At 41.0% G+C, this 24,092-nt stretch overlaps 2 protein-coding genes across 2 annotated transcripts; one reads left to right on the top strand and one right to left on the bottom strand.

Annotated features, from left to right (window-relative positions):
- Window positions 1-1,473: 1,473 nt before the first annotated feature.
- Window positions 1,474-2,214, top strand: LOC307257443 (uncharacterized protein; the record flags this gene model as incomplete). Its single annotated transcript, XM_080036677.1, has 1 exon — window positions 1,474-2,214. One exon carries the CDS (start codon window positions 1,474-1,476, stop codon window positions 2,212-2,214), a length of 741 nt encoding a protein of 246 aa, XP_079892803.1.
- A 7,458-nt stretch (window positions 2,215-9,672) lies between these two features.
- LOC307255405 (aminopeptidase Ey-like) lies at window positions 9,673-23,642 on the bottom strand. The gene is made up of 21 exons (XM_080034087.1): window positions 23,456-23,642; window positions 20,539-21,159; window positions 18,170-18,312; window positions 17,702-17,841; window positions 16,706-16,832; window positions 16,356-16,510; window positions 16,134-16,247; window positions 15,821-15,964; window positions 15,556-15,621; window positions 15,320-15,385; window positions 14,838-15,010; window positions 14,613-14,689; window positions 14,388-14,521; window positions 14,217-14,272; window positions 13,971-14,118; window positions 13,783-13,874; window positions 12,429-12,539; window positions 11,305-11,472; window positions 10,955-11,095; window positions 10,404-10,485; window positions 9,673-10,075 (listed from the first exon to the last, which is right to left on the bottom strand). Exons 1-21 carry the CDS (start codon window positions 23,518-23,520, stop codon window positions 9,917-9,919), a joined length of 2,982 nt encoding a protein of 993 aa, XP_079890213.1. The 5' UTR covers window positions 23,521-23,642; the 3' UTR covers window positions 9,673-9,916.
- Between the last annotated feature and the right edge of the window lie 450 nt (window positions 23,643-24,092).

Here is a 24,092-nt window from a genome sequence, read left to right as displayed (position 1 = left end):
CTTTGGAGGAAACATCGATACGTAACGCAGAGAATCGATTCTCTCTAAAACTTTAAATATATACTGTATATAATAAATAAACCTCTCTTCGATCACTCTTCCCAAATCGATTTGATGTCAGAGAATCCAACCTTTTTCTGCTGTTTGAAGTGCTGAGAGCCACAATGGAGGATGGATGGGGCACAGAGGGGTGAGCAGCAGTGGAAGCATTCCTGGTTCTCACAGCTGAGGTGTGAAGTGACGCCTCCAGACTCATCAGTTCTCATCAGTGTGAAACCATCGCGCCTCCGCTTTAACTGGATCATTATGCTTCAATTAAATGTATTTACATTGACTACATCTCCAGTTTAGCCATGTAGGACGAAGGCCCCTGCACAGGAGCAGCGGCAGTAGAAGACCAAGCTTCACTTCTTGGATTACTGATAAAGAAAGTGTAGTGTCAGTGATCACACCTCACGCCCGACTTTGCCTCCAACTATAAAACGATCAGCTTGGTGAGAATTGACGCAATATAAGGTTGGAGGAGATCAAGAGCAGGGCAGAGAGCAGGGGCGCTGATGTCAGGTTCAAGGTTGGAGGGAGTTGAGGGGTTAATGATCTGATGATCTGCGCTGTTATCATTGCCAGTGCTTTGATGGCCTGTTCACGAACATCCCAATATGTAAGAATCCAATAATCATTGACTATGTTTGGAATGTTCTTGCCCAACCACAAATCCTTCAATTAGAATTGGAAGTCTGATGTCACAAATTTCACCATGAATCGTGGAAAAACAGAGCTTATCTACAAAAGTTTTGAATACCATTTAACATTTTACCATCTTATTTCATTTAAATTAATTTGTAACTATATCTTTTAGATGAATATAGCAATGTTATGTACAAGATAAGGTGACATTTACAGTTGGAGACAATATTGAAAGGGTTTACAGACTTCTTGAATTCAATCATTTGTAAGGATTTGTTTCACTTATACTTTCATATTATTCATTTCACTCTTTGGCTTAAGTGTTAGAAAGTGAATGCGAGAGAAATCAGATTGTTCAAAAATAAACCCCGTCCCCTCAAACATGTGCAAAACGCATCTGGGTTGCTGCTGCTGCTGGGACCGAAAACCCAAAAAAGCAACAACAGAAAAAAGCTGTTTATTGTTTTGACCAGGAGTCAAAATTCACACTTCCACTCCTGTAGCTGAACTTTCCCAGAGGAGAGGGAGAGGTACTGACTGAGAGACCAGGTCCTGGTGAAGGAGTGTGGGCGTGTGTGTGTGTGTGTGTGTGTGTGTGTGTGTTCAGGGGGCCTCCGCTTTAGACAGTGACGGTTTGTGAGAATCTGTGGAGGTGTCACTTCACACCTCTGTGGCCCTTGCTGGCACGGCACTTATAAAACCAGCGCCACAGAGCTGAGCAGCAACTCACACTCGCTTCCCAGTATCTCCAGTCCAGACCACTCTGTCCAAGCTCCACGCAACAACATGGATACCTCCTCTGTCTCTCTGCTCAACTACGGCCTGCAGCAGTACCAGTGGTGCTCCGACTCGGACCTCTCTAGCATGTCCTCTCAAGAGACCCTCTCCCCTGTCCCTTCTATGGACTCCAGCCTCTCTCCTTCCTACCAGCAGCTGCCCACTCCTAACGCCACCAAGACCGGATATTCCAAAACCCTGGAATCCTCTCCCTGCTCCTTGTCTAGATGTGGACGGAAAACGGGCCGCCGATCCACACGCATTCGCAGCAAGCAAAGGGAGAGTGCCAGCGAGAAGGAGAAGCACAGAATGAGGGATCTGACCAAGGCTTTGCATCATCTCAGATCTTACCTCCCGCCGTCGGTGGCCCCCGCCGGACAAACTCTGACAAAGATCGAGACCCTCCGTCTGGCCATCGGATACATCTCTTACCTGTCGGAGCAGCTAGGCCTGAGCGAGGAGGTGCTGTTTCAGAGGAGGGAACAAGGAGATACGTCGGCCAGTGACACATCCTCACCTGATCTCAGCTACTTCCAAAACGGTTTATGTGGAGAACAGGGGGCCCAGTTGCAGAACCAGATCCAGTACTCATCGGCCCAGTGTCACAGCCAGAACAACACCATGCTGCATTCTGGGAGCTGCGGTTTCGGAATGGATCAGTACTATGAGGCTGATCAGGGCATGGACATGAGCATAGACGCCATCCTGCAGTCACCTCCAGCAACACAGTCCTCCTATCAGGTATGTTAGTATTCATTTAGTGCAATAATTGACTGTAGAAATCATGTTGGATCCTTTTTGAAGTAAAAGTAGAAAATACTAATCCAATCTCCTGTTGATTTCTCAATACAGGTGTGTGGCAAAGACGTCTGCATGCCGTTGGTTTCCAGAGGGTATTGGGGCTGAACACTCCCAATGCGGCACTGTCGTCATCCAACAACAGACACAAACTACTTCTCTGTTTTTACTGCCTTACTGTGAATCAAGTAATTTATTTGAGAGATATTATGCTGTTCTACATTTTTATTTATTTTTTCCTATGAAATGTTCCATGTAAATATTGATATGTCTAACAACTATTTTTATATGTCTTTATACCACTATTTATAATAAAATATTATTAGAATTAAAGTTCCTCATCGTTTGTCATCATTCTAAGCATTGTTTCCAAGAAGCAAATATTCCGTTTCTTGCATTTGCCATTTAGACTGCTTGTTTGCTCCCAGTGTGTCTATGAGTGTATGAGTAAAATAATTGGATGCAGGATAGAGGTGGCACTCGGTGGAGAGTGCTAGCGCTCTCTGCTGGTCTTAAATGGACACTGGCACCCCAAAAGATAAGAATTGGCTTTTTATTTGGAAATCTTACTGTTAATAGTATTGGTTTACTCATAACATTGTATCAATTGTAGTTGTTTTTTTAACAAATTTTGTATTATACTTTTTATTAAGTAGTAGTTACTGTAAAAATTAAAAGCTTGGAAAAACTCAAATTTTCAAGGCTGTCATCACTAGATTTAAAAATTTCGAGGCCAACTAAAATCTTCATGTTTTAAGGCAAAACTGCAAAACATTTGAGCCAACTAATTATCTTTTGTTGAGATAACTTATCAATCATATGAAATGAAACTGTATCTTTAATATCTATAAAAACATATTGTTTTGAGTTCTACATAGGGGAGAACTAGGTAATGTGAGACACTTTTTACATTTGCTTCCCTCTTAGCGAGCTACAATGATTTATCAGTAAAATGTACACATTTCCCATTAATTCAGGATGTTTCCTAAAAAAGGGCATTAGCAGAATTTATTCATGAAAAATGGCAGTGAAAATATGATTGTTTTAAAAAAAGTCTTGTGTCTCAGTTTACCCCAGCTGTCGGGTAAACTGAGACAGACCAGAGAAATCAAGGGGGTAAACTGATCCACTTACTTTTTCCTCTCTGAAACTACCATAACAACAAATGTTGTAACAGTTACAATCCTGACAGCTAGCTTGAAAACCAAATATTCCAAAGCTAATGTCGGAAAAGAAACAGAATCATGGGGTTTGGTCTATTAAGAAAAATATTTTCTAAACACTTGAAAGTAACTCTGATCAAATACACCATATAATTCATATTCAATAATTAACATTCAAATGGCAGATTAAAACACAGTCTGGGGTCAGAACACAGGACCCTTAGAGCCACCTAGTGTCTGGGGGTCAGAGCAAAGAACAATCAGAACCAGCTAGAACAGCCTGGGACTCAGAACACAAGACTAGACCCAGCTGTCATTTTCCATGTTTTGAGTCTTTGATTAATATTTTTCTGCATTTGTTTTATTGGGATCATTCATTGAATAAAGAGATATTACTTAGAGTCTATTGGTATTAAAGGTCACTCTCCTGTCCCCCACATACATACCTGCCAAACCATGCCCTTGCTGACACCCCTTCAACCATTCAACCCCCACCTCTGGCCCACATTGTCTTTTGTCTTATTCAAACTAGTCTCCTTGCTACCTCAAATATAATGTATTCATTAAAAGAGGACACAGACACTGTCTCACTTTACCCCACTGCCACAATTTGAGAAAAAACTACCTCTCTCAGCAAATCAGGCTAATCTTCAGTTATCATCATCACATGGTTTCATATGTTGGTAGCTCATCAACATGTATGATAGAAGTTTTTCTTCCTGAATCAATTTGCTTTGGCACAACAATCGATTAAGTTGACAGCAAGAAAATGTACTTTTACATGCAAAAAATAAATTTTTGTGAAAAAAACATGCTTACAACATCACCATGAGGTCGTCTCTTTCATGGCCAAGGGGAAACGAGAGGGGCTTGAAAACATATATCTCACATGACCAAAAATGTGTTCCATTGCCTAGATACAGGGGGTGTCTCACATTACCCGATGGCTCACATTCCCCCGTTCTCCCCTACTAAGAATTTCAGACTATAACAGTTCCAACTAATTATGACATTTAGATAACAAACAAAACCAAGTCAAAAAGTTGTTTCAATTATTAAAACAGTGTCAAAACTGTCAGAAAAACCTATGATCACCTGAATCTGTAGCTCCTTGCAGCTTTGTAGTGTAGAGTAGAGTTATGGGCGCATAATATTGTTTAGCTGTCCCTAAAGCAACTTTTTACTCACACCATTCTAGCGTTATTTTTTAGAGTTAGAAGCCTTAGTTTATCAGAGTAAAAACTCTGAGAGACAATACCCGACTCTGAACGTTGAGCAACTAATTGGAATTCAGCCATCACCAATTTGATTATTCAAACTTTTGCTTTTCTGTGACATGTGAAAAAGGCCTGTTGGCATTGTTGTCAGCAATTCTGGAGATACTTTTAATTATGACTTGTTGTCAAAATCAGTGAATATCTCCTCAAAATCCGCAACCTGTGTGTGAGCTGAAAAATTAAATCTGGTGTGAATAGCCTCTGTGCATGGGCAAGTTGATAGCTATACGGTGGGCCCAATTTTAAAAAATGCCCTTTGTTTGCATACCCATTTACAGAGCCTTTTCATCGCATGATCACTGGCTTTTGTTTTCACCACACACAGTATGGACAGGGAGCGGATCGCGAAGAGATATTCACTGATTTGACAAAAAAGTGTTCTCTAGAATTGCTGCCTCCACCTTTAAGTCCTGTGAGTTTAAAAAAAATGTTTTGGTTGCGTAGTTTAAGTCTGATATATATTTTTTTTAAATCCTTCATAAAAATAATATGACGCAAAAGGTAAAATATTTATAATATTTTATAGCTCTCACATGCTTGTTTTTTGGAAGACCGTTTATGAAATGTTTGTGTTCACATAAAAGTGCTGCCATATCCAGCTGGAGAAAACACGCCAATAAACTATAATGATTCTACAGCAGCTTGTTCCTCTTAAAAAGGTCACAGGAGGCGTGTGTACGTGGCAATATGCCTTAGAGAAGCTATGGATAATCATTCATGAATATTAATGCAACAGCACATTGTATAACCTAAAGACCTTAAAAAGAGATTAAGTACCATTACAAATTGTAATCCTCACAGACATTGGCCTTCAACAGAGAGATAATATATTAATGTTTTCTCGTGGTCTGAGGTTTTGCATCGGGCCAGAGATCAACCTCTGCCACATCTTATCTAGTTTATTTAGTGCATCTTTGTGAATGGGGCTCTGCAAACACAGAGAGCTCCTTGGCACCGCTAAGTCTAGACTAAGATATAAGATCCTGCCTGCTCTCTCTCACCTACAGCCCTAATGACCTGCTAGAGCCAACATGGAGGGCCTTTAATATTCATAGAGGAGAGTGGATCCGCATAGCAGGCGGGGGGAATTAGGCCCGAGTGTTTAGTTTGCCACATACATGCAGTTCATTTGATATGCAAGCGGCGAGCCACAACACAAAGCCTAATATACTCACTTAGGTCTTTCATCACGGAAAAGCTAATAAACTCTCAGGGCTAAAGGGGTTTGGGATGAAAGGTTTAACACTGCTGTGCTGATTATTCACTCATTACATGTGAGTAAACACCATCAGAGCTAATGTGGATTAAGAGAAGACACATCCTCTATGCCGTCAGCCTGGGAGGGAGAGAAGAGAGTCATGGGGAAATTCTGCAAAAAGCTTTAAAAATGGAAAATTACAATCAGTTAATAGTTTATTATGTGAAACTAAATATACTCAAAATGAACATGCTTCAGTTTAAAACTGGGAGGATCCCATCTGTAAACACTCCAAACTAAAATCAACCAAAGATAGAAGTGCTAGAAGTTTTAATGCTATCAGTAATTGTATCAGATGATAGGAGTTATCATTAGAAGCAACATCCTCAAGAGGAAAAGGACAACTGTCAATCAAAAAGATTAATACTGGGAATGACAGAAAAAAATGATGTAGTTGTTTCCAGGGATGAAATGCAAGGGCCCATAATGGTCTGGGTGGTCAGAGGGCACAGTGGGAACTTGTAGATTCAGCTGTCAGGTCTGGTGCCAGCTCGCACACTTTTCAGCACAAGACAAAAATAAATTAAAAAGCTTCAGAAAAACCTGTATACATTTAAAAAGTTGGACTTTTCAATGTTTTAAAGCCTTGAGAAGATTCTCATCCTCCTTTAGATACTTATTTTCTGCTTCAGGTGTGTTTTTCTTGCTAAACTGAGGTGGTGGAGAGCTGTGTGAGACTGATTCACACGTCACACGCAGAGGTTGCACCTCTGCTGCAGAGCAGGAGTCAAATGTGACGCGGTGGTTTGTGGGAAAGCTGCGCGGGACTGAGATCCACAGTCAGCACGTGACATTCAAATCTGCATAAATATCATAGAGAAGCCACTCTTCTGCCGGTACCTTCAAAAATAAAAAAGGATTAAACTACCCTGCTAAATGAAATGAGTTGTACGAATGAATAGACAACATTTTATTATTAAAATTATTTGATTATACATTTTTGCTCTTGCTTTTATTGCCTTTTCAGTCATAGTCCCTCATGGGTTGTTTATAATGTTAGCAATCTAGAGAGAAAAGAAAATCCAATATAAAATCTTTATCTCACCTAAGTCCCCTTTAGGATGAGGACCACCTTTGTAATGGAGACCAGACTAGGACCCTAACCCTATACGTCTTTTGTTATTATGTATTATTTATTTATTAGGTTTTATCTGAACCCAAACCTTATACAAGACACGGTCAAGTCCAGTTCCCCCAATCAAAAAGGTGTTAGGAGTTATTGGGCCTGCACATTCTTTCAGTGGAGGTTGGGGTTCTCAGGCCAGTGAGGTCTACTGTTGTCCAAACAGGACGAGGTGTCAACTCCTCACACTTCACAGCTGGCCTGGCACACTTTTCTAGCCTGACAAGAAAGGAAGCAATGTGGAACTGCAAAAGTGTGCCTCACTAAACGTTTATTGTTAGGGTTAGGTTTATTTTTTTGTTAATTTTTTTAAGGGCTATTCTGACATTCAATCAGCCATTTGTAAATAGTGTATTTGATTATTGATGATGCAGCTGCTTCCAGGTACAGGCAACTACACTCTAGATATCTAATTTAAAAAAGACGTCCATGTTCAGAAGACAGACCTGTGACTCAGGTGCAGCACCCCGTCATGGCACGGTTATGTTCCCAGGCAGCACAAGCGTATAGTGTGAACTTGTCTACTTTATGATGCCTGTGCGAGCTGCCAGCTCACACCTTTGTCCTGGAGCTGGCCTGATTCCCATGGGACCCCCTGGCCAAGGTGTCAGCCATGCTCCCAGAGCTTCTCAGGGACTAGAGGTGGCTGCCGGAGGTGCAACCTCGCACCTTTGAACCACATATAAGGATCAGCCTGCCTGGTCCTACTCACTATCCTCCAGTTTGCCTTACCAGCAACACACCGAAACCGACCACAACTACAATTGCAGCAATGGAGACCAACTTCTGCTCTGCTCTCCAGCTCCAGGACAACTCTTTCTTCTTTGACTGCGAGTCCCTGCTGGACAAGCCTTGTTACGATGCTCTTACCTACGACTCGGCCTCGGACCCTGGGTACTTCAGTGCTGGCAGCAGCAGCCTGTCTCCCACCTCCACCGTGGACTCCTTTTGCTTCTCCCCCACCTCCATCCAGACTGTAGGAAACAACGAAAAAGACGTTTTGGACCATTTCATCTTCAACAGCCCTTCAGAAGAGCCTCGCTCCACCAACGAGACACAGACTCTGCCTTGTTCCAGAGCCTCCCAAGCCACCACCTCCAGCGCAAAGAAATCCAGGTCCAGGTATCCAGGGAAGAAGCGGCAGACTGCCAGCGAGAGGGAGAAGTTGAGGATGAGGGATCTGACCAAGGCCATGCATAACCTCAGAGCATACCTGCCGACCTCAGTGGCACCAGCCGGACAGACCCTGACCAAGATCGAGACGATGCGGCTCACCATCCGCTACATCTCCTACCTGTCGGCTCAGCTGGGCCTCAGCGATGAGGCTCTGGAGCAGAGGAAGTCTTCAGGCTTCGTGGAGCAGCCCCAAACCCTCAGCCAGTTCCTGGGTCAGCCAACAGCCAGCTACAGCCCACAAGAACCAGACTGTAACACCATGAGCACAGCCCCGGTGTCCACTCTGCAGCCTTCGTATCAGGTATGTTCATGTCATGGCCATCTCAATATTTTTGAAAGCAATGAGAATTTGCTTTACAAATCGTTTGTAATCTATTCCTAAACAATGTTTTTATTTCCATATTGTTACAGTTGAATGAGTTCCTAACCAATTTTTTTCTTTCTGATTTCAGGTTTCTAGTGGACCTTGCTTCAACAGCGAGCAGTACTGGATGCCACAGCAGCAGCTACAAAACAGCGCCTTCTCCGGACATTTCTGAGAGATGTGGCCATCGATCCACTCAGCTATTTTCATTGCAACAATGAACTCACAGCAAAATCTATGGACAAAACTTTGATTTTTTGTTATTTTGAACAAAATATATTTATGTGACTTTCTGCGTATTATTGTATATAGACACTGCATATTTATTAAGCTTTCAAAATGACCAGAATAAAGTAATTTATCTAAGTAAACCACATGAGTTTTTTGCATTTGTCCAAATGTGTTTTTTTCTGATTTCTGTGATCATTCTTTACAAACTAAACAAATTATATTATGCATGGTGACTGGTGCAAGGCCTTCACTTCCTTACACAAACACTGCAGCTGTCAACAGGACAGTGAGGTGCTAAATAGGGAGCACATCCCCTCTAAAATCCTTAAGGAAAGACCCCCACTGAGAGAAGTGGCAGCTGCCAGGCCCTGTTAATTGGCACCTTTTCTATCCTGTGTAAACATGGACGGTGGTGAGACCCTGAAAGATTCTAAAGACACTTAGAATGAGCAAAGACTGCTGGCCTACTTTTGTGAGTCGATGTTTAACACTTTTGCTATGTAATCAACAATGTAATCTGATGTTGCCCAGACGCTTGGGGATGCTCCATTTACAATAACTAAAACATTGGATGTATTTTCAGTCAGGCATTTTTATATTCAAATGGATTTTGTTTCCCTTGTAGGGCCTGGACACTGGGCTCACAACCTTTGTAAAATGAACTGGATGGTATCAAGGAACCTTCTCTCTCCTCTCCTCCTTGTTTCTGCTGTTTTTTAAATTTGTAGGTTTTAAAATGTCATGGTTAAATATGATGCCAACCGAAGATGGAAAAATTTAAGAATGCAGCCTGGTGAGCATCGCACTTTAGTGTTTTATTTTATTACATTGAAATTCCTTTAACAACCTGTCAAATGTTGACAGTACACACAGTATTAAAACATATTTAGCTGATACAAAACCAGATTTTAGTATCAAATAATCTTCGTCCATAAAAAGGCTCATTAATCAAAACTGTACATTTAAACAAGCTCCATCGCATTCAAAACATTTATAATAATACAATCTGCTTCCAGCTGGAGTCAAAGTCAGTAGAATAATCCATACGTGGAGTGGAGAGAGTTAAACTGGAGTGGTAGCTTCACTATTGAGCCAGTCAAGCACCTGTTCCTTGTTCAGGGCCACCCAGTTCATGTTGGCCTTGGTCGTCTCCAGCGCCTGCTCAAGAGCTGTGGTGGCCGAGCCAAAGTTCCCTGCATTGTCTTCTTTGAACTGTACCAACTGGAGAGAAACATGGGGGTTATCTGGAGTCAATTCTGCACGTAGGCTACTGTAGAGCACAACATTAAAAAGTATGGCAACACAAACATTATATAGGACAAACATAGGATTAGGATAGAGGAATATTTTCTTTACCAACATAATGATAAAACAACGCTTGGATGCAGAGTTCATGCTTGTACTGTACCTGATGCAGTCTACAATGCAAACATTAGTCTAATTAGAGTTATTGATATTCATGTTCTCACTAATTGACATAAGACCCAAAAGAAATAAAAAATATATCTACAGTATATAGGCTATATACAGTATATTAGAGAAACTGTACCTGCTTGTACTCAAACTCAGTGGAGAATCGTCTGGTCACTCCACTTATTATTCTTCCAAAGCTAAGTGATCCACCGCCATATCTGAAAAAAAGGCACAAACAAGACAAACTTTGTGAGCTCTTTGTTGTGCATTTACAATGTATATGAACAACTACATTTTGAACAGAATGTATGAAGATTGAATATATGATTATATGACAAAATGATAATTGGTTGGACACGTTGATAACAACAAGACAAATAGTCTATATTCACTCCAGCGACTCAGTGAGGCTGTACTGCTAAATGCTAATGTCTGGCATGCTCACAAGTCAATGGTAACATTTTAGCGCGCAACACAACTCCAGTTTGGATAGGGTTTGTATTGGATCACCACATACAGACTAGAAATCCTCCTTTACAGTAGCATGAAGGTACACATTTGTAACAGGGTTTGGCTTGATAGCAAAATGTTTAACCCTGACACTGCGTTCCCCTCCCAGTTTCATGGTAAAAGCACCACTTGATGCTATATATACTGTACACATGTGTGCATCAGAGGGACACTCACTCATTGAATATGTGGTCCCACTTGGCTCGGATAAAGTCCCATGCTAGAGCTTGACCGACGGTGTTGCTAGCAATATAAGTGATGACGGCGGTGGCATCCTGCTTACGGATCTTCTTTGGGTCCAGACAATAGTCCAGGTACCTGAAATACACTCACAGTTAGGGCAAAGTAATGTATTGCTGCTGATGTACAACCATCAACACCCTGCAGTGAGCTTTCTCTGTCAGCAAAGGTTAGTATAGTATAATTAAAAAGTCAAGAGCAAAGGGTCTTTGATCATTCATTGTGCATTTAGAGCATGCTGCAGTGTGCATGATGACCTTCAAAAAAAAGCAAACCGTGTTACTGACCTGTTCAGCAACCATGGCTGTTCGGTGCAGGACAGAGCAGACATGAGTTTGTCAGCTTCTGCAGCACTGGTGGTGTTCTTGAACATGGACCAAGCAAAGTCCCACTCCTTAACCCCTCCTGCTGCGATTGCACTGCAGTACACTGTTGACTTCAAGTTGGGACTTATGCTGCAACGATTGATAAAAATGACAAAAAATAGTTAAAGGAAATGAATGATTCACTCAGTCAATGAACTAAATGAGAGGAAATGATCAGGGAAAGTGAAAAGGTTGACAGAGAAAGAAAAACATTTCACATGTTAAAGCTTTAGTGCGTAACATTTTCATATTAGTAAATGTCGGTTACATTCAAACGATTGCCAAACGAGTTGGCACAAATTTGATTAAGCCCATCAGACCCACAAAACTCTCTGTATTTCCCAGTATGGCAGCATTTAGAAACTGGTGTTACCCCCTAACACAGGTGCAGCAGCTCGGAAAGGTCCCAAGAAGAGCCCATGAAATGTTTCAGTTGTTGATTCTACTGCTAAGAAAAAGCCTGGACAAACAGCAGAAGGTATAAAATCCAATGCGCGATCACCGAAAGGTTACCTCATCTAAATGTGCAGACAGTGCTGTTGTAACTGCTTAGAATTCCTCATCGATGCAACAGAAGTTACGCACTTAGCTTTAATGCATATGGAAAAAAAGGAGGACAGGTTGAAGGTTATGTAGGCCTAAGGAATGTCAAATTAACCCTTATTCTACCAGGTGGAGTCCTTTTGACCCCAGAGGTAAACATCTGGTCATATAACTCTAAAATATTAATGATATTTCCATAAAACACTGCTATTCCCCTAGAAAAAACATATTTCCATTTTTTTTCTTTTTTAATCAACTTAAACTCTCCTAAAAAAGTATTACAATCTGTTGTTCTATCTCAGATTACATTATTTACATAACATACTGTATATTGCTTATAGAATACAAAGAATGTATTAGTTTTCTTTGATGGTGGTTTCTTCCGGTATTTTTTGCCTGGGGTCTCTAGTGACCCTGTCGGTAGTCCAAGTCTGCGAGATACGTTGGTAGGATGAGGGTTAAGAAATTGAAAGAATAAAAGCAAAGTGGCAGTGTGAACTCACTTGTTTACACTTGGGTTTTCCATCCACTTTCTGAACATACCGGTGGTCAGTTCCTTACAGCCGGCCACTCCAGTGCTGCAGGCCATGGAAATTGCATTCACCTGGTTGTACCTGGACAGGGACACGACATGATACAATGGTGAGGAAATGGTGACATTCCTTTGCTTTAAAGTAAATCCTCAAGTAGTGTTCATGCTGTTGGTTACATATCTGACTTTATATGAATGAAAAGAGAGTTAGATTTACTGTTAAATTAGTAGTCTATTTGCTTTTATGGCAAAAAAAATAAAAATAAAAGAAAAAGTGGAGCATCTAATGGGGACCTGACTTTCTTCTCATTGGCTTGCAGACCTGGGGTCCCCAGATGTGAGGTCCGTAGTTGGACTGTAATAAAGTTTACGCTAAGAAAGCATTCCCTTAAATCTCTTTAGTGTTGACTTGGTACAGATTACTTGGTACAGATGGCCTATGTGAGCGCTCCCTTATACGATGTGGTGAACTATGTCTTTCAAACTTGCTTGGCATTGGGTAAAACCCACAGTTGAAAAAGGAAGACTTTCAATATCAGAACTGCAGTGAAGTTTTCCAGAGGCGACAATGTAATGTGTACATATATATAAACTCAGGAGCATAAATAATATATTTCCGTCAAGATAAGAATAAATTGGAAGGAACACGTTAAAGAGATACAGGAGACAGGGACACAGCGTGATGAAGGTTATGTGAGACACAGTTTGGGAAGATTTTATGTGAGAGGATGGGTTGACACTTTTGGAATGATCTAGTCTTCCGTAGGGGGTGATTAAAGTTCCATCTCAGAGGTGCGGCTTATTGTGGTTTAGCGCAATGTAAGATATATCAATCATAAATAAAGTCGATTTGAAATTGACTTTTAATGTCTAGAAGAACGCATGAGTCGGGCTCAGCTGTTGGGGGTTTGAAGTCTGCTGAAGAGACCACCGGGGCTTATCATAACAATAAATATTACAATAAAACTGCTGTTTTACAATGGTCACAAAGTTATAACTCAATCTTATCAATGTATCAGCCAAACATTTTTTTACACTGTAAAATGTTGACCGATTGCGATGGAAAAGTTACGTAAATATAACTTTTATTCTTAAAGTTTATTTCAGTTTATATCTTCAAGTTGCGTTTTCTTTCAGTTTAGCTGTATCCACCACTTCATTTTGTTTGGTTTTACCGACTTATAAATGGCAAGTGCAATAAACTTGTTCTTTCTAATTGCATGTATCAACCAAATCCTGCTACTGTCATTTTCCCAAACTTTACGATACGGTTATGTGTTCAAAGGACATGCTTTAAAAACAGACAAGCATATTAACTTCCTTACTGGTCGGTGTGTTTCTCTGGGATCTTTGTCCAGTTGGCAGTGATGGTTTTGAAGTGGTTAAACAGTGGGGTGACCTGTTTCTTTATGTAAGCCTGTAAAGGGAAGAAAATGTACAGGTTGTGTGAGTTTGTATTCCTGTTTGGAAAAGAAAAATGGAGTTACTAAAGAGTTGACCGGTCATCACGAACCTGCATTGGCCCGTACACTTCACTGCGGTCAAACATGAGGAAGTAGTAGTTCAAGTTGCGACGTGCTGTCTCCCAGGGCATGTATTCCACTTCTTTATCCAGGAACTTGGTAGTCCTCAGAGCCAGAGTTGTGTCCACAATCTTTGCCCTGAAAATGGCACAAATTGTTGTTCAGCTCTCCTTTTCACTAATTTAAAACAATGGTTTGTAAAAAATAAATAATAATAATAATATATATGGCCTTACCTTGCGAGGTTAAAAGCATCATCGATAATCTGAGCTCGGTTGATCACTGGAATAACCTGAAAAAAGTGAACAAGTAATCGACTTAGGATATTGATTGTCTGGGGGTTTGGATGGTCATTTAGAAACACTGCAGAAGTAATGCTGCATCATATACAGCTGCGGGTTTTGTACCTGACGGTTGGTGTTCAGCGTGGTAAGGAGACGCTCCCAGTTTCCAGCGTCGTAGTTGACTCTGTAGAAGCCCTTCATATCTATGTTGGCCACCAACCACTGACTGGCAGGAAGAATCATCTCTGTGCTACTATCTGGTCGGGTGGAAATGGTGAAAAGAAATGTTTTGTATTGTGTTCCTCAGCCTTTCCGATACCCTGAATGAACAATTGAAATAGATCTTACCTTCTTTTTTATCAAGCCAGAATGCCTTCTCCGCTCCACCAGTTTTCATCCACGTAATAGGGACAATCCATTCATATCTAGATCCACATCCATCCAGCCATTCACGTGGACATAAACAGTAAGTACAGAAGAAGCAGGTGAGTTACTTTTGGTATGGGTTCATGACCACATATAGGCTACAGTATATTCAGCGTATTCTCACGAAAATGTTCAAATGTTTCCTACTTGAATTCTGAAGGTCTATTCACTACAGAGTCAGGGTCCAATAAGAAGTGCTGCTGGGTGATTTTTCCAGTCTGGGTGTCGATGGTGACCACTGGGAAGCCCATCTGTAAGATCCACCGATTCATGATAACCTCCACAGAGGTTGGCAAGGGTATTCCGTTCCTATCTACTGCCTGGTAAGAGAAACATTCAAATATTAGTTATAATACAACTCTTCATTGCTCCCCGCTGAGGAAAACTTCACCTCAGAGGGGAACTTCATGTAACAACCGTGAATATTGTTGACTAATGATTTTGCTAACATTAGCTACAATAAGCTATGTCAGGTTGTTGCACCAAGTGTAATTAACTAAGAAAGGGGGCCTTCCATTTCTTCTGAATTCAAGTTGTGTAGTAAACATGGCTTGTTGTTGTTGTTGTTGTTGTTGTTGTTGTTGTTGTTGTTGTTGTTGTTGTTGCATTAAACAATATGTGCTTCTTACCATTTGCAGGTTCTTCCAGAGGTCTTGGTAGACTGTGTTCTTATACTTGAACTCCTCTAGGTATGTCTGCAGACAGATAGCGTTTGGGTTATACTCTAGTTGTGCTTTGGTTGCATAAAAAAAATTGAGATGCAGACAACTGTAATATGGCAACATTAAATACTACTTTTTTTTAAAGACACCACACATAGCCTACAGGTTCAATGCTCATCATCGGTTTGATCAGCTGTACTCACACTGAGTCCTTCAGAAAAGACCTTCTCAGTGATAAATTCGGAGAGCATTCTGAGGACTGCAGCTCCCTGTAATCAAAAACAAGGACGTTAGCAGTGTGAGTGGGTGACATATCAGATGGGGCAGAATGACAAACACTTGCTAATGACGCTCAAGGATTCATTAACAATTTAATTTAATGTAGTTCCAAAAGATAAGATCAAGGGTCCTTGATGAGTTTTATTCCTTCAATTTTTTTTAAGGTGTTACCCATCACTTATACTGCACCTTGCTGTATGTGATGGAGTCAAACAGTTCACTGATTTGCTCTGGCCTCATGACTTCTTCCTCTTTGGATGAGAGAGGGTGGGAGGAGGCCAAGGCATCCACACCCATCACACCAATGATCTCATTCAGAACTATTAAATCTGTCTGGAAAATACACAGAGAAATATCTGCATTTAGTTACGTGGTATGTCCGGACACACTCTCCAATAAAGACATTATAATTGTTTTCAACATCCAAAGTGTTGGGACTTTGACATATTCAGTATATTCAGCAGGTTCATTCTTAGCTTGGATGTATTTCTACCAAACTCACAATATTCCACGTTGGCTCAGCAGAGTTGGCTCCGAGATAGGAGACGTAGGAGGCGAAACCCTCGTTGAGCCACAAGTCATTCCACCACTTTGTGGTCACCAGGTTCCCAAACCACTGAGGGGACAGAGCTTCATGTTACTGCTACGTTTTTTTAAACACTTTCCAAAGTTTCACACAACCAATATCAAAGACATTATTTAAAAAAATATTATAGTGTGATACCATATGAGCCAGCTCGTGTGAGATGACTGTCGCCACCCACTCCTTGTCTCCATTGGATGACACAGCAGGATTATATAGGAGGGCAGTTTCTCTGTAGGTGATCAGGCCCCAGTTCTCCATGGCTCCAGCACTAAAGTCAGGAAGAGCGATCTGGTCTAAAAGCGATCAGAGAGGTCAACATAGGTAATTTTTTGACTGCTGACTGTACATTTCCAGAAACAATTTCAAAAATGTCAATCAAAACAAGTTGTTAGTTCCTGCATATGCACATTACATGCATGAAGTGACATTAGTTAGGGTAGTAGTGTACACACATGTACTACTAGTGTGGGTCTGTGAGTGGGTCCTACCTGACTTGGTCAGAGGGTAAGAAGAGTTGTAGTAGCCCTCAAAGAATGCCAGAATGGGTCCAGTCTTCTCCAGAGCATAGTTTCCCTGGCCCTCCTCGATAGCCTTCTTACGAGCCCAGATCCTGATCTGGACACAAACATCGCTTTATTAAAGGTCGAGTCAAGCGTTTCTGGAAAATTCCTGTTGTCAAAATCTATTTCTCAAATTCTGTGAATATCTTGTCATGATCTGCTACCTTTCAATACACCTGGACACCTGTTGGTGCACTGAAAAACATTCAGTTACACAGCCGAGGCTCCCTCTACAAACAGACATGTTTCTAGCTAAGGTGAGTAGTCTAGATACCCTTTGTTGACATACCAGACAGTTTACAGAGCCTAGGCTGTGCATAACACCAGAATCGCTGACTCAGAAAAAATGGTAGAGTCCTTAGCTATGAGTCCAGCAGAGGGCAGCATAGAGCCACTCTGGCCCAAAAGGCAGAGCAGTGAACTATAGACAAACCAACATCTGTTTGTATTGATTGCTGTAGTCAACCGAACAATTGTCTAAACCCAACTATAACATTTGAATTTGTAAAGGATTATTAAGGATACACATTCACAGCAGCCCCATGACCCCAAATGAGACATGCAAATCATCCCTGGGAGGAGGAGTAAAAACACCTAGGCTCAACAACTCTGTCCTTTTCTTCTCTCTCTCTCTCTCTCTCTCTCTCTCTCTCTCTCTCTCTCTCTCTAAGCTCTTACCTCTTCTAAAAGAAAAGTATTTGAATACTCTTTAGGAAAAACCAACAAGTATTCGAAACCTGTAAAATGGTATTTTGGACAGCCCTACTTGCCCCTTGCACCTCAACTTAACTCGGGAAACACACAATGCACAATGATATAAAAAATAGTAGTATTAAAAAGAATAGTTAATGTTAATGATGTTGATATTCTACACCCATGACAACTTGTGTAATTCTGACCGTATACGATGTAACAGATCCTTACCAAAACGTCTGCGCCCGGTGCCGAACTTATGAATGTGAATTCACACACAACAAAAGCCAGAAGGTAGGTTGACATAATCTCTGTGGGGGCAAAGCTGGTCTGGGTTACATCCTGGCCGTCCATGGTGACGTTAACTGGAGCTGTGTGGGGAAGAATACGGCAGCAGATATGAGTAATTAGGTCATTGTAAGACTACAGCACAATATACAATACACAACAGATAATTGTATATTTTGAAAGTATTTGACTTCCCTCTGTTATAACTATAGTTATAGATACTTTCACCAATGTAAATTCATTTTGCAGAGAAGGGTCTTCGGAGCCATGAATAAGAAAATGCTTGATTACCAAAAAACAATAATTTAAGAAAAAATGGTTGTTAATGCTTATAACTGAATACTGATTCATGCGAACGGTAGACATGGAGCAAGTGGTTTCAAAATGAGAGCTGATTAAAATAGAACTTGCCATAGTTAATGGAGTTGGAGAGAGCCACAGTCTCATGGGGGTGATAGAGAGTCATGTGGAAGACAGCTTTCATTGCTGGCTCGTCAAAGCACGGGAAGGCTTTCCTGGCATCCGTTGGCTGCATCTGAGTGGTGGCCACAACTCTGACAATAGCAGATAATAAAAGTCAATAATTAACACTCGCATCAAATGTTATAGGGACCGTCCAATCCATCCTCAGAGAATTCCATACTTTAATATAATCCGTGTTCAGCATCTTCTAGGAGTCATTTTGTAATATATTTTTTTACTTATCCCTTGTTGTTGACACCTGCTATTTCCAGAATATATATCAGCTAGCCATGGAAAAGGCACTTGAACTTGTTTGTATTTAGCTGTGTATGAGCATCTTCCCAGTCAAATAGTCCCTCAGAATTCAGCATGCCTTGTGGTTGCATTGAATTAGATCTATTGAGGTTTAGTCGATAATGCAAAATGGTATTGTTTAAATGAAGCTCTTGCTCTTTGAGTTCAGGTAGCTGAAACCAATCCTGTCAATCCTGGTATTTTAAATGAACAACTAGGCCTTTTTCTATGCTGTCGATGAGATGAGGTTGACTTTAAATTTGAATAGACTTAACAGTGCTCCCTTTTAATTAGTTTGTCTTCATGATTGTTCGTGGGAATAGTTTGAAATTTTGTGAAAACACATTATCACTCTCTTTCAGAGAAATTGATATGGACAAATTGAATCAATCTTCTCCTCTAACACTTGACATGGCTTGTGGTGCCTGTAAAGTTGTCAGGGCATTTACAGTTTTTCACAATTGTTTAAACACATTTTTTGGAACATCAGACACAATGTGCACAATCTGAAACTAATTTACCAACTGCTTAACCAATTCTGCTGAACTCATTCAACACATTTCCTGCCTAAGACTCATATTCTCATTCGAAAACACAGATTTTTCACAACACTACACACAATTCTCCATATCTTGCACACTCTTCCTGAATTCTCTCTCATGGTATTCACACAGAACACACTGCCAATCAAATTTCTAAACTCAAAAGGCTTTTGTGCAGTTAGCTATAGAAGGGTCAGAGATGAGCTCCTGTTTGCTGTGATTTATAGTAGACTGCACATTTTGGTACAAATACAGTTTTTGCCGAATACTGTAGACACTAAAAGTGACTGCTATGACCACAACCTCTAACTTTTGTAACATATGCCCTAAACCAAAGCACCAACCCTACAAACACGATATATGCTTTGCACTGTGTTTGAAATTCTCCAACACACTTCTTGAAAAGAAATTAAACTAATTGAATACCAATCAGTCTAAACCTTAGCACTACACATAGACCCCCAGGTGAACTCAGCTCCTTTCTGAAACAGTAAGAGTCAGGGGAAGAGGAGGAGAGAGAGTGACAGGACTACGAGGACAAATAAGGCAACAGACGGAGACACATACAACAGGGACACTAGTGGACCATGTTATAGATCATGGCCTATCAATGAGGGAGCCTGGACAGAGAGTGCAGCCCAACCTGAGTCGCTCCATAATTAGGAGATTTAGACTGGATATCAGGTGATCATTTCCCTGTTGCATCTCAAAGGATGAATAGCTATGTCCCATTACAGAGACCACGCACTTGGTAGGACGCAGTCTCGCGGTCTATGAAGGCTATAGCCTATGAAGGCCGATTTTAAGGCCGATTCCAAGGCCAACGAGCATAATTCTACTGATAAAGCATTCATATAGTGGTTTGCATTTATACTATAGTGTTTTCAATTCTGCACACTAGTGTTCAATGAGTGCTAGAAATGTCTAGTCATATGATGTATGTGTTTGTCATTTGAAAAGAAAACATCATTTAGTGAAGAGTTAACACTGTTTTTAGGGTAAAGTGTGCTTTTGCAAGAGAAGTAAAGGATTTTGCATTTTGTGTTTGAGTTTTGAGATTTGTGTTTAGGGTTTTGAAAAAGTGAGGTAGTCTATCAGGAAATGTGTTTAAGCAATTGTGAAAAACTGTAAACCCTGCATCACTTCATAGGAACATTTACACCTTGTTTAAAGGTGATTTATGTAACTATTTCAGAGAAGTAAATATTTTCCAAGGTATATTCTTACCACCAATCAACCAACTTTCCTCAGAGGAAAATTGGACCCCTGGAACACTGTTTGAAGTTGGAAGATTACCTTATATGTTACTGTTTCACTGCTGTTTACAGCAGCAGGGTCCACAGTTTTCTTTACAAGCATTGTTCTAGTCTGACATACTAGTCCCTTGAAACTGCTTACTGCACGATGACAGAAAGTCTCGGAGCTAATCTGAAATAAAATAATAGCAAAGAAATGTAAATAATATTAAAGAGAACATCCTACTTTTTCACCCCATCTTCCATGTATTCACTCCTGTAGAATCCTCCCAGGTCGTCAGCCAGCTCTCCAACAAACTCGGTGAAGAGCTCGTAGGTGTTGCCAGCCATCAGCGGGCCGGTGAGCTGTATGACCAGGTACTGGGTGGGAACCTCCAGCCAGCTGTTCTTCAGGCCGGGCGCAGTGGCTCCTTCCAGGCCCTTCAGCTTGGCGGGGAATCCCTCGAACACGGTGAAGTTCAGCTTGTTGGAGTGGATGATGATGAGGTCGGTTTGCTTCAAGCATTTGAACACCACCGTGGAGTGTCCGCTGAAGATGTAAAGGCCCTGTGCGTTGGGCACCAAACGGGGCCACAGGGTCACATTGTAGTCGACGGGAGCCAGGGAGTCTGGAAGCCTGTAGCGCTGCCATGGCTCCTTCGGCGTGGAGGGCGTGGTGGAGATGGGGGGGACAGCCGTGGTGGAGATGGGGGGGACAGCTGTGGTGGATGGAGGTGGCGAGTCATTCTTGGACTTCTCCTGAGCATAAACCACAGACAGGGCTATGATGGTGGCAGCAACAGCAACGGCCGCAACCACACAGATCACCGCCAACGCTTTGCTGATGTAGAATCCTTTACCCATGGTGCTACCGGTTAAGAAGAAGAAGAAAGATGAGGGGACACTGACTTATATATATATACCCTGCCCAGTTAGATTCAGAGTTAATGGTTGATTCCTGCTGTGGGGAATACAGCTTGTAAAAATGTCCTTGAGATAAGAGAGAATTCTGCCTATCTTTGAACTTTAGACCTGCACAATGGTACAAAATAAAGGCCGGTGTTGTCTGTTTATTTGGCTTAGTGTGTGGTATGGAAATATAGTCAAACTTAATGTGTGTGTGTGTGTGTGTGTGTGTGTGTGTGTGTGTGTGTGTGTGTGTGTGTGTGTGTGTGTGTGTGTGTGTGTGTGTGTGTGCGCGTGTGTGTGTGTGTGTGCGTGCGTGCGCGCATGCGTGCGTGCATGCGTGCGTGCATGTGTGTGTATGTGTGTGTGTGTGTGTGTGTGTGTGTGTGTGTGTGTGTGTGTGTGTGTGTGTGAAAGAGAGAGAGAGAGACAGAGTGCATGTTTACAATTTGCAAATGTCAACTGTATACATAACTGGCTTTCCGATAATTAATAAGCAATTTCAAGACAGCTAGCATGGCCTGGCGGATGTATGGCTCAGAGAGGCATACACTTGCCGAATGGTGAAAGTACATTGATGGTAGGCAATGATTTAAAGAAGGTAAAGTTCTGAAGCAGCTACGATATGGTACAAGGTCACTGTGACCTCACAATATATGATGTAAAATATTGTCTTCACAAAATTGGAGGTGAAAGTGACCTTGACCTTTGACCTCCAAAATGTGATCAGTTTTATCTTTGAGTGGAAGTTGACGTTTGTGCAGAGTTGGCCTGGATGACAATGGACGGACGTCGCCAACGCGGAGGCAAATAAAAAAGTCATTCCAGTAGCTAAAGTGAAAACACATAAGTTGTGTATGGACGCCTACCTCAACACAACTGGCCCAGAAATGTCCTCCTAACATCACCACATTTGGATTTTGGTCTGCAAACAGCAATCAGTGTGAAATCATAAAAGGCATGATGGGAAATGAAAACTTTGATGAATCAAGTACTCTATTGACAATCGTGTTGCAAATTGAAGTGTGTCCCGATTGACTCAATATAAGCCCATATTTCCAGCTTTTCAAAGTGAGGTGATGTCAGAGAGTAGAGAGCCTCCCTTCTTGGTGCAGCATTGATTTTGACAGCTGGGTGGAAACTAATGCAGGAATTAATTGACAGTCCTTTGTAGCTTAATTGCAGTTTAGACTGTATATAGCTGATCTGTCATGTAATATTCACCACGTAAACGAAAGGGAAACAAATACTCCAAGCGAGTGTAAAGCGTTTGTGTTTGTTTGTCGAATTATTGAGCTTTAAGCCTTTCTAATTAGATAAGTGCTAAACATGTATCAATGGAAACATAGCTCTGTGTTTCCACATAAAATCAAACATTCCTCTACATTAATTAGCTGTCTTGAATCACTTTCTTGTGACATTAGCTCCGCCTACACCACAGTTTTAGAACAAACTATTTAGAATAAAGACAGAGGTGGAACATTGTTTCAGCACATGCGAAAAAATATTTGAAGATTAACTTGACTCCTTTGCCAGTGGCCGAATCATTTCGATTAGCAGCCATTAATAGAAATAATATGTTTTTAAGCCATTGTTAGGTTGCATTTCCAAACTATAGATACCACCGTTGCATGGCATAAAATTAACCAAAAAAGACAATCAAATGATTAATATCAATTATATTTACTGTAGCCTATATCAAAATTGATCATCTTATAACATTTCATGATTTTTCAACAAAACAGCTTAAATCGGTATTGTGTGGAAAAAAAACACAGGCTTCACAGTCATTTCAATGAGACCATTGTGTGAGAATGGGACACATCATGACATAATAGTGCATGGTCATCTGAAAAAAAAAGTCCTGGTTTTACTTTTGCTGCCAAGTGACTGAAAGTGAGTCGAACACATGGAAGCGCCCAGTCATGATATCTTTCTTCCTATTGTTAATGTGGAAATTCTGATCTCAAGCTTGCCAATTGTGGAGAAAGATGGTAAAAATATGTCAATGTTTGTAACAGTATTTTGATGTCTAATACGCATTCAACTCATGGATGTACAAGTTAAGATGTTTTTCTCTGGTCCTTGCTGGACTTTGCATTTTTAACACTGCTCGGTTTTTGGTCTGATTGCCTGGTTATTGCCGTAAAACAGCTGTAGCACTCTAAAGATCATATGCAGACATGCATACTAACATCATATTACATTATGATATGATGACAGCAAATCATTCCCCTTTCCACGGTTAGTTTTCTTACCTTGTAATAAGTTTTGACTCCATGGATTCAGCTCCATCTTCAACTGTTAATTGTGAAAATATCATTTCAAAGCAACACTGGGCTCACTTTCAGCACGCGTGAGCCAGATTTCACATGTGAAATGTTTTCTTGAGGAGCTTCAGTTTGTTGCAAAATAGGAGTCCTCTTTGTACCAGTTCATCCATGCTCTGTAACTTTCCCTGTCTATGGAGTTTGATTCCGTCTTAAAGATACATGAGAGAGAATATTGCCTAATCCTACAACACACAGTAAACCTGTTTGGTCAGAGTTGAATGGAATTTGTCTTGCCTTGCCTTGAGGTGTATTCCAGTGTAATGCTTTTGAATGCTGGCAACGGTGCAAGAATGCCTGGTTGATGTTTGGAACAACTTGACATGCTCATCTGACAAGAGGTTTCACAGTGTTTAGCTTACGCTTGTAAAGCTGGGTAGCTTGTAGGACATTGTAACAACGACCATAAATATAATTTAAAAAATGTAATTAAACCCCAAATTAAATAACTGGTTGATAATGTAACACATTGCTGAGTCCAAAACATAATAACTTTTAAGGGTATAGTATGAAATGGCTCTGAGGCGTGAGAGTGTGGCACAAAACGCTCTTCCTTTAGCCGGAA

Source organism: Ammodytes marinus (assembly GCF_949987685.1).
Source record: "Ammodytes marinus genome assembly, chromosome: 1".
NCBI classification, from domain to species: domain Eukaryota; kingdom Metazoa; phylum Chordata; class Actinopteri; order Uranoscopiformes; family Ammodytidae; genus Ammodytes; species Ammodytes marinus.
This window is presented reverse-complemented; position numbering and strand designations above follow the sequence as displayed.

Excerpts from the sequence above, each read along its gene's own strand:
- LOC307255405 (XM_080034087.1), bottom strand. The coding sequence starts at position 23,520 with ATGATATTTTCACAATTAACAGTTGAAGATGGAGCTGAATCCATGGAG. Across the intron at positions 15,386-15,555 it reads TCTTTTCTGAAGGACTCAGT|ACATACCTAGAGGAGTTCAA; the intron begins GTGAGTACAGCT and ends ATCTGTCTGCAG. Across the intron at positions 11,473-12,428 it reads GAAAACCCAAGTGTAAACAA|CATAAGTCCCAACTTGAAGT; the intron begins GTGAGTTCACAC and ends CAATCGTTGCAG.